Genomic DNA, 11,012 nt, shown 5'->3' on the forward strand with positions numbered 1-11,012 from the left:
CGCCTACTGTATATCTTTCCTCCATACTCAATCTGCTTCCTCCCTCAACGTTCCCCAAATTTAATGACAGCTAAGAATTCAAAATAAATCCAGGAACAATGCAGAAAACAACAACATACACTCTTCACAATTTTTTATTGCAACTTGATTACCAAAATATATAGATGCTACATAGTGGTGAGTGTAAAATACTAGTGATAATAAAATATAACCAATAACTTTCATCAAAAAGGAAACTAAAGACTACAAATCCAGCTTTACTCATACATTTTTGCCTTACTCGTGTCAGTTTCTGTTTTTTGCAACCTTAACTCAAGGTTTGAACATGTCAAACAGAGAAGAATGTAAGACAAAGAGTAGCCCATCTTTATGACAAGAGAGCACACAACAAAAGACTGTTAATGAAATTTCACAAAATTGCACTTGTTGAAAACCAGCTGTGGCACAAGAGCTCATAGCTCCAAAGCCTCTCAGAGTAGACACTTGTCAGTGGGCAGGCCAAATATTTGATTGCCACTTGAGCCAGTGCAGGATATTGTGCCATCTTTGCTGTCCAGTATGGTTAGGACTTACTCGTTGGTGAAGCTGCTGTACAACTTCGTTGCTGAATGCCTCTGGGAAGTGTGTAACGGGGGGGCCACCACTTTCATGAGTTTACAGAAGTCTTTGTTTTCCCCCAAATGATACAGCGAAAGACTTTCAGTGATTGTCTGGGTTATTGGCTGATTTGGTCGATCAAGGGTTTAAGATTGGGAACTTGGGGAAACAAGTGGTGCAGTAAGGCAGGAGGGGCAGGGGTTAGCTGATCTTCTGCTCTTATGAGTGCAACAAATTCCTGCCTTATTGCAATGTCTGTAATGCATATGGTTGTGCATAGTAGGCTTCTGGTGGTTAGATGTCCTGAATCCTTGCCTCTGTTCACAACTCTTTTGCATGTGTTGCAAACTCTGGTGGTTAGACGTCCTAAATCCTTGCCTCTGTTAACAACTCTTTTGCATGTGTTGCACAGCAGTTTGCAGGGTAATACGATTTTAAAGGAGGACGTAGGCTATCTCAGCAGGTCCACATGCTCTTCTTCTGGTCTACTTAAACCCGTCCATGTGTTATTTCCATTAAGCATATAAGCCTCCTCCTCGTCGTAGCCTACACTGGATGAAGGGGTTAGATGCCACTTGAATGTCAGTGATGTAAATAATAAATCCATGGTCGATAAAAACTAACTCCTGCAATCTGATAGGGCCAGATATTGAGCAGCTTCCTGCAGCAATTTCCTGCAGATTTAGCGCCACTGGTGTGTTGCTGCCCCTCACAGGTAATTAGGTGAAATTCAGCTGCTCAACTCGGATCCCTGTCACAGACCATACAGTCATGGTTAGTCAACGGTTAATGATCTGGGTGTATTCAAATCATAGGCCTAATTTACATAATAAAGACATTTGAACCATCATTTGATGCAGAAAAGGCACAAATTGTTGCAGAAAAATTAAGTGTTTAATATGCTCAAAATTTCAATTTTGCTCAAAAGTGGAGATCTCAACCCCAATGTTGACCCCAAAGTTACGCACTTGATTCAAATTGAGAGAATATCCGATACTTAAATTCCATATTTGATCTAGCTAAACTACGATCTGAAGAGAAACCGCAGTGCTCAGTTGGGTTCATATTATCCTACCACAGTGGTAAATGTAACTGGTAATGTTTTTTTAAATCGCTTCTGGAATAAAAACTATTACTTTTCCTTTCCCAAAATATTATTTAACTGTTGAATAAAGAAACAGTGCAAATGACATTTAACTGTCAGCTATAATCTATATATATATACTGTGTAGCCTATATACAAACAAATAAAGGACAAATACAATAATATTTTTGTATGGATTTGCCTGACTGAATCATCATTAACCTATCTGCAATATACAGCTGCATACCACGCTTTTCTCTGAAAATTAGTTCACATTTATTAGAAACCCCATAATAAGCAGGGCACAACATATCCTTAAGGAACACTAAGAGGTTTAACTAATTTCCCCTGAAATTTTGAGTAGCACAAGCTGCAATACCAGAGGCTGCACTTTTAGGACCGCAATCCTAGGATCGCATTTAGGACCTAGCTAGTTTTTCGCGACCACTGAAGTGGGTGACTAAATGGTCAGGACCGCATTTCTACCATGGATGTATTATATTGACTAGGGCTGTCAATCGATTAAAAAATGTAATCAAATTAATTACATACTATGTAATTAATTAATCTAAATTAATCACATACATAATTAACGGTGCCTGAACTACTTTTTAATAAAGTTAAAAAAAAAGAAAAAAAAGAAAGGTACTAAACAACAGTTGGCGACATTAAAGAACTTGTTTATTGCTAAGGCCATATGGTCAAAATTAAATGATTTAATAATAATGTAATAACTATAACAATTAAAGCTGCAAGCAGCAACGGACGGGCCCTCGCTCCTCTGCGCGCGTCGGGGTCACCGGCAGTCGCCGCTCCTTGCGACCGTGCATTTGCGCAGCACTCAGACACCGCAAATCGTCACCAATGAAAAGGGAACTCCCTGCTGCGTTCAATGATACCTCACACAAGACTCTACCTTAGATGGTTCAAATGTTATGAAAGGGGGCGTGGCTTAAGCATAGGGGGCGGGCCAAACCATCACCAATGAAGAAGCAACTCTCTGCTGAGTTCAATGACACCTCACACAAGACTCTTCCTTAAATGGGTCACCAGTTATAAAAAGGGGCGTGGCTAAATTATAGGGGACGGGCCAAACCATCACCAATTAAAAAGGAAGTCTCTGCTGAGTTCAATGATACCTCACACAAGGGTCTACCTTAATCGGTTCAAATGGTATGAAAGGGGGCGTGGCTTAATCATAGGGGGCGGGGCAAAACATCACCAATGAAGAAGGAACTCTCTGCTGAGTTCACTGATACCTCACACAATGGTCAACCTTAAATCGTTCAAATGTTATGTAAGGGGGCGTGGCTTAAGCATAGGGGGCGGGCCAAACCATCACCAATGAAGAAGGAACTCTCTGCTGATTTCATTGATACCTCATACAATGGTCAACCTTAAATCGTTCAAATGTTATGAAAGGGGGTGTGGCTTAAGCATAGGGGGCGGGCCAAACATCACCAATGAAGAAGCAACTCTCTGCTGAGTTCAATGACACCTCACACAAGACCCTACCTTAAACGGTTCAAATGTTATGAAAGGGGGCGTGGCTTAAGCATAGGGGGCGGGCCAAACCATCACCAATGAAGAAGCAACTCTCTGCTGAGTTCAATGACACCTCACACAAGACTCTACCTTAAACGGTACAAATGTTATGAAAGGGGGCGTGGCCTGAGTAAGTGGGCATGGTTATATTATAGGGGCCGGCTCATTATCACATGTAGACCACACATTCTAAGTTTCATGTAAATCGGATGATGTTTGTCATATAAGGCGCATTTCCTGTCGCCAGCGGGGAGCGCTATGACCAAAAGTCAAATATGGCCTGTAGGTGTCCTCAGGCCTGGACCCTTGTCAATCTTGAGAATTTTCGGGCAGATATGACAACGTACACTCAAGTTACAACAATTTATTTGTTCATCGCTCAACACTCAAAATGGCCGCCACGCCACGCCCACACCGTCAGACGAAAAGTTTTTCTTTTAATAACTTTTCATCTTTAAGGTGTTGGGATGATAGAGACCAAGTTTGAAGTACATCGGATGAAATCTCTAGGAGGAGTTCGTTAAAGTATAGCACCTTGACTTTTAGGCCTACTTCCTGTTGCCACTAGGGGGCACTATGACTTTAAGTAAATATCGGCCTTTATTTGTCCTCAGGGTTGGACTCTTATGAATCCTGAAAAGTTTCGAGCCAATCGGACAATGTACACTCGAGTTACACCCACTTCCTGTTTCGGCGGCGAAACGCACAAAATGGCCGCCCCGCCACGGCCATGCCCTATGACAAAAAGTTTTTCTTTTAACAACTTTTCATCTTTAATGTCTTAAGATGGCACAGACCGAATTTGAAGTTGATCGAAATCTCTAGGAGGAGTTCGTTAAAGTACGACATGTGGAAATGGCCAAAATCGCACTAATTTCGAACTTTGAAATCAAAATGGCGGACTTCCTGTTGGGCTTAGGGTATGGCTTCAATGACGTTTTTTGTACATCTTGACATGATACATATGTGTACCAAGTTTCGTGAGTCTACGTTAAACGCACTGCAGGGGCTCAATTATTTTAACATTGTAGGGGGCGCTAGCGAGCCATTTTTGCGCGCCTATTCCCGAAACCCTTAAAATACGTAAATTTTCACCAGACTTGATGCGACCGCCAAATTTGGTGAGTTTTTGAATATGTTAAGCCCCTCAAAAAGCCAATTCATTTGCCGGGAAAATAATAATTCCTTCAGTTTCAATAGGGCCTTCGCCGCTGTCGGCGCTCAGGCCCTAATAACTTATTTCACTAGTAAATTGCTGTTGAATGACAAAAACAACCACCAGATGGGAAAAGGACATTTAACAATAACTTCGAATGCACCACGAGGCTGTAAATTACCAGTTTCATTGAACGTACCGTGTGTGTTTTTCCAACGTCGGCAGCTGCAGATTGTAACACCCCGGTGTTGAATCCTCTACAGTGAAATACAGACAAACTTTACACCGTTTAGCGTTAGCTGTCAGCATTTTAACCGTTTTTAATCCAGCTACTAGCTAGCAGTAGGCTAACGTTAGCTGCTGTTAAGTATAGTGTTAACTAGCTAGCGGTAGGCTAACGTTAGCTGCTGTTGAGTATAGCGTTAACTAGCGTCACGTGCAGCAGTGTTTGTGTTGCCTGTATCATCTGTTTCAGAGCATCCGAGAGAAGCGCAGACACATCAGTGGCACCAGATTTCGGTACCCAACCCTATTCAGGAAGAAGATTTCTGTAAGTAAATGTTCCAATTAACGATTCAGGCAGAACATTCTCGTCTCCCTCCTTCATTTTACAGTCCAATGGTGGCTAGAACGGCTCCGGGTCAAACGTCAATATGGAATGGATTAATCTGCGTTATTTTTTTTAACGCATTATTTTTAAACAGATTAATTAATCGAAATTAACGCGTTATTTTGACAGCCCTAATATTGACAATTTCTATCGCAAGATGGACGACCAACACGGAGTGTAAGTACTGATTGTGAATAATGCTATTTTCATTTGTTCAAAGCTAACGTTACGATTCTGGGACCTATTCCATCAAGCAGGCTAAAGGCAAAGCCAAGCTTAAATGGCCAAGTCTGGCTAATATGAGTGAGAGTTCGGTTCCATCAAAGAGGCTGAGATTAGCCCCAACTCAGTAACCATGGAAACTATGACTCTGGCTAAGCCTCAACCATGGCTAAGCCAGAACTGTGGCTCAGGTTTCCGTTCCATCAATCTGAGCCTCAACCCTGTTCCACCAAGGTGGCTAATGTGAATGCCAGCCAAGTAACCATGGTAACTTATGCTGCCGGGCAAACCTGGTCTGTAGCAGGCTAAAAGTGAAGCTTAGCACCATCTATGATCAAAGAATGTCCAATAGACAGAAACAGAGTCACACAACTGTCATGGAATGATAAAATAATATGTAAAACATAAAATATATAATATTTTGTTTTTATTATTTATACTAATAATCATATATTATCTATAAGTACATTAAAGAACATTATCACGAAAATAAAATATAATAAAAAATAAGACACAAATAAATACAAAATTAAACTAATTAGCAAACAAAATATAATAAAAGGAAATTGAGGCATTGAAAATAAAAGATTGAATATGTACACCAAACCAATTAGATGTAAATGCCCTCCAATCTCCACCCCCACACACCCTCCTTGCCTCCTATTGGCTGGCAAAGCCAAAGCCAATTGAGGTCAATTGACAAAGGCCAAGACATTTAAGCAGTGCATTCAAGAGAGGGAGAGGGACACAGAGAGACAAAGAGAAAGAGAGATTGAGTGAGACATTCCAACATGGCATGCCCATTCATTGACAACCCAGTGAATGAAGAGGCCCGGATAATTCAACGGGCCTTCCGACCACCACCAGCACCAAGGGTCTTCCAGGACAGGACCAACCAGTTGACCCACACAGATGCGTACCTGTGGGAGAGGTACCGGTTCAGCAGGCAAAGCATTGTGTATTTATGCAGTTTGCTTGAACCACACATTATGAGGGTCACTCGCCGCAGCCAGTCTCTGACCACTGTGCAGTCAGTCTGTATTGCACTGCGGTTCTTTGCCAGCGGTACATTTCTCTACAGTGTTGGTGATGCTGAGAAGTTAAGCAAGGCAACTGTTTGCAGAGAGGTAACAATTATATGTACTCTATTCATTTGTGATTATCACATGAGGGTGTCCATGATGTCATAGGCCATGAGTAATTGGAAACAGAGACAGATGGCAATGAAGTAATATACTTATTTAAATAAAGTAATTTCCATAGTTATCTTTCATATTTATACATTAAACATGACACAGAGCAAACACATTACAGGTAAGAGCAGTCTACCTGGCCCTGAAGCAGTTCCTTAACATCTACATCACCTTCCCTGGCCATCATGACCCACAGCGGATCAAGGAGACATTCTATGCAATTGCAGGTTTGTGACATTCAAATGCATTTGATGGAAAGTGTAAAGTGGCCCACAGGTTGATGATGTTGTACCTTCATTTTTCCACATAGGCTTCCCCAATGTCCTTGGCTGCATTGATTGCAGCCATGTGAGAATTGTGGCCCCATCCGGACCAGTGGAAAGAGATTATGTGGACCGGAGAAATCACCACAGTCTGAATGTACAGGTATGTAGCCTACTACTGAAGCCATGATTGTCCCAACAGTAGTCTCAAGCATAACTGATTGTTACCCTACATGCTGACAGATGATCTGTGATGCCAATTATTTAATCACAAACATCGAGGCAAAATGGCCTGGGGGGGTACATGATGCCAGAATCTTCAAGCTCAGTGGCACAGAGGCTTGCTCAAAGTAAGAGAATATCTTAAAATTAACATTCATTATGTTTCAATGTGTCATGTCACGTACATGACATTCATTCCTTTCTCACCCTGCAGGGGAGTTTGAAGGTATCCTCCTTGGAAACAGGGGTTATCCCTGTCTTCCTTACCTTTTAACGCCATACAGCGATCCAGTGACTGAGGCAGAGGAGGCCTTTAATGGTGCCCTCAATTCCACCAGGGCATGAATTGAGATGGTTTTTGGCCAACTAAAGTCCAGGTTCAGCCTCATATTCAGATAATAGCCTTCAAACTACAATACTGCCCAGACAACCCTACAGTTTCAAATGTCTTTTTGCTCCAATACCTACAGGTTCCAGTGTCTGAAATACCTGAGGGTTGCTCCAGAACGTGCCTGCGATATCATGGTGGCCTGTGCCATCCTCCATAACATCGCAACCATCCGTAGGGAGAGGCTCCTGGACGTCACACTGGAGGAGAGATGGGAGGACCCCAATCCCATGCCAGAGGACATGGATGGGAGGGCCGTGAGGGACCTCTATAGGGATGCACATTTTGCTTAATTTGAAGAGCTCCATTCTTAAATCCATTTTTAGAATCTTTTTCTACAATTTACTGCAGGTGATATCAATCAAAACCAAAGTTCAGTGTCTCTGACTAAGTGAGACAGGACGTAGTAGTGTTGAAACATTTGAATGTTATGTTGGTGGGTCACGCAGGTCAGGCTGTGGAGACAGAATGGAACATTAACTACAGTAAGAACAATGACCTTTTGCTGTGCATTTGGATTCATACTTACATCCTTTTCCATCTTCCTGATCTCAAGTTTGATCTTCTTAATCTGTAGCCTCTTATACTCCGTTGCATGGAGAAGATACCGCTTATAAATTGCACGGATGTCCTATGATGACTTAATGTGTCAGTGCAACCAACTATGCAGTTAATGGTGGGTAAAAGGGAATGGCTACTCACTTCACTTCGTCCAACAGATGTAGTCCTCTTGCCAGCTGGGGAAGGCCTAGGTTCCTGCAGGAGGGTGTGTGGTACATTATTAAGGTGTGATTTTAACATTTCAAACACAACCAGTACATTAATGATTAGGCTTACATCTTGGAGCTCACTGTCTCGACCGGTGAGTGTTTCATCATCGTCATCATCATCATCATCATCATCATCATCATGTGGCTGTTGGCTTGGGCCTTCTCCCTGCAAATAGAGAAACAACAGTTAATGGGGGAGAGGGAAGGGGCTGACTGCATGTAGTGCAATGTTTCAACAGGTTAGGACCTACTGGGTCGACTTGGGTCCCGGCTGCATCCTCAATGTGCACTTGTGGTGGGTCAAGGAGAATAATTTGATCCCCTGTCACTATCAGACACACAGGTGCATAGTTAGTTATCCCTAATGAGGGTCTGTCACCAGAATAGGGGCAGTGATTGACAATACCTTCAACATATGGGGCCCGGATCTCTGGGGCCACAGGGTTGGAGAAGCTCCCCCCCTCGATCCCAACTATCTTGGGCCCCTTATTTATCCCAAGGGCCAGGATCTCAGCTGGTGTGAGCTCCTCCGGCGGCGGTCCCCCACCAGTACCCATGGATGCAGTCTGCTTTCTGGTGGCTGCAAGACATGTATATATTCATAGCTGCGCATCTATTTTGACTGATACATTTCACATTACATTATGGAACACTTACCATTGCTAAGAATGTTCTTATATTTGATTTTGACCTGGTGGCCGGTCCTCCTCTGGCTACTGAGATTGCTTCTGTTGAGACATAATCGTGAGGGACACACACCATGTCTGCCCTATAGCACATTTCATACATAGAGGCAATTTAAAGAGATCATCATTCTTTTGATGTAACAAGGGTTAGGGCCTCCGATTGATAGGAGATAGATGATTGATTTGCTGTCACCTGCATTCACGTAGTTACTGTAACAGGGGTCCTCATCTCCATAGAATTGCTTGATTTGCTAAATGATTCTAGATAAATAATAATGCAGGAAATAAATTAAAGCTATCCCATCGATTTGCATAACAATCAGTTGATAAATGTGATGAATATCACTTTCTAACATTACTACTAGGGCTGCCAAATGATAAAATATGGAGAATTTCACATAAATTGCAGTGAAACAATAATGCTATTTTAATTATGTTCATATGAATGTTACTTATTAGGGCTGTCTTTTTGCTCTTTGGGGATTTTCCTTTAAATTTTAGGGATTTGGTTGCATTAATAGGTCCACATAATTGATTAGTTTAAAACAAAAACCATCAAGAAATCAATTGGTAGATTATTGTCTACATATATTTTGTCCCTTTGATGGGGGATTTATAACATGATGATGCTGAAATACTTAAATTTCTTTATCACTTACGCATTCAGCCTGTCGGCAATGTTCTGCCACGCCACATCTCTCGCTTTATTGATTGCCGCGGTATTGCCCTTCTTTCGGATTATGTGGCTGTAATCCTCATATACCTCCATGAGGAGGGTTTGTTCCGCTGCGGAGAACATTTCTGCACGCTCTTTTCCCTTGCTTTTCGGCATTTTGGACAGTTTTCGTTCTCGACTAGAATGGGCTTTTTATTTTCCCTGTGGGCGTGCACAAGTTGAGGCTTAACAGGTGAGGCTTGACTAAGTGTCAAGTGGAGCCAGCTGATTTCACTTGATGGAACGACTTGGAGCTAGATTGGGAAGTGGAGCTTAGTCAAGCTTCAAGCTTACACCTAAGTCTGTCAATTCTTAGCTACGTTGATGGAATACCCCCCTGGTGTCTTGAATTGGACAACAAAGTTAAAGTTAGCTAGCTAGCAGCTACCAGAGTAAGTTATCTAACGTTTACTTTGATAGTCATGGGCTCTACAAACAGCTTATGATAGCTTGCTAACTGTTAGCCTAACGTATTTGTTTATTTGTTTAATGAAACCATGTTCTATTTTTACACAATGTCAAATGAAATCTTTATTAACTCTTTACTAATATTAGTTAATATACCCTAATTAGGAAGTAGTAATGTTATTGAATGCATATAAAGTGTTACCAATATTTATAATAACCCATCCGTGATGTTGTCTATTTATTTTAGTGAAGTGGAGGAAAAGTAACGTTAGAGGAATTAATTAAATTGAGGACAGAAGGAAGACTATTCAGTTGGTAGGCCTACTTCACAATTTGGGGTTTCAATATTGAAGGATCAGGAAAAGTCAAATGTCAATGCATGTCATTTCTATTCGGTTTTCTTGCATCTCTCTCTCTCTCTCTCTCTCTCTCTCTCTCTCTCTCTCTCTCTCTCTCTCTCTCTCTAGCAGGAATCATTGAGAACCGTCATCCTCCACTGTTTGTCTGTGTCATGCATGCTCAGTCGGTCATCATCACAAACAGAAACACCATATTTTAATCTTTTAGACTTGTTTGCTTCTTCTTTTTCTTTCCTTTGTTCGGGGTGGGGAGGTGGTTGTGAAATCTGTTTAATATATTGTTATTGTTTATTACTGTTTCCAAATAATCTCCATCTTTATTTTATCTGTTAATGAGCTACTAAGTACTTGGACAGAAAAGTAGTATTTGGGTGGAATCAACCTTTAAAACATTTGTGGTCTTCTAATTCGATAGGTGGCGCTGTAGTAAAGAACGAGAGTCCTAGAAATACGGTCCAGAAAATGCAGCCTCCTGTCAATAGGTGGTGCTGTAGGGAAATGGTTCTGGAAATGCTATCCTAGAAATGCGGTCCTGAAAATGCAGCCTCCGGTAGGGCTACTGCAGGAACATGGTATTGGTCCAGTCTGAGTTGTGATATAATGATTTATTAAGCGCTTAATCTACAAGTCCAGTATGACTTCCATTCCATGCTTCCATTAGATGGCGCTGCACTCTGTGGAGACAACATGCATCATTTCCAGATATGGTTGTCATTCAAGATTGGCCAGTTAAAAACCAATTTGATAATACATTTAAATGTTTTTCTTATAGACAGGATAGATTATTTCATCAG

General features: G+C 41.6%; 1 protein-coding gene across 1 annotated transcript; it reads left to right on the forward strand.

The window, feature by feature from the left end:
• The first annotated feature begins 5,462 nt into the window (after positions 1-5,462).
• Positions 5,463-7,573, forward strand: LOC116040924 (putative nuclease HARBI1). Its single transcript, XM_031286658.2, has 5 exons — positions 5,463-6,341; positions 6,529-6,634; positions 6,718-6,833; positions 6,914-7,020; positions 7,363-7,573. The coding sequence occupies exons 1-5, from the start codon at positions 6,006-6,008 to the stop codon at positions 7,571-7,573; spliced, it is 876 nt and encodes a 291-aa protein (XP_031142518.1). The 5' UTR covers positions 5,463-6,005.
• The last annotated feature ends 3,439 nt before the right edge of the window (positions 7,574-11,012 follow it).

Source organism: Sander lucioperca, chromosome 12, assembly GCF_008315115.2.
Source record: "Sander lucioperca isolate FBNREF2018 chromosome 12, SLUC_FBN_1.2, whole genome shotgun sequence".
Classification (NCBI taxonomy): Eukaryota; Metazoa; Chordata; class Actinopteri; order Perciformes; family Percidae; genus Sander; species Sander lucioperca.

What these genes read in the sequence shown, in the direction of transcription:
- LOC116040924 (XM_031286658.2), top strand. Translation starts at nt 6,006, where the DNA reads ATGGCATGCCCATTCATTGACAACCCAGTGAATGAAGAGGCCCGGATA. An exon ending in AGGCAACTGTTTGCAGAGAG is followed by an intron (nt 6,342 to 6,528) that starts GTAACAATTATA and finishes AACACATTACAG; the next exon opens with GTAAGAGCAGTCTACCTGGC. An exon ending in GGCACAGAGGCTTGCTCAAA is followed by an intron (nt 7,021 to 7,362) that starts GTAAGAGAATAT and finishes CAATACCTACAG; the next exon opens with GTTCCAGTGTCTGAAATACC.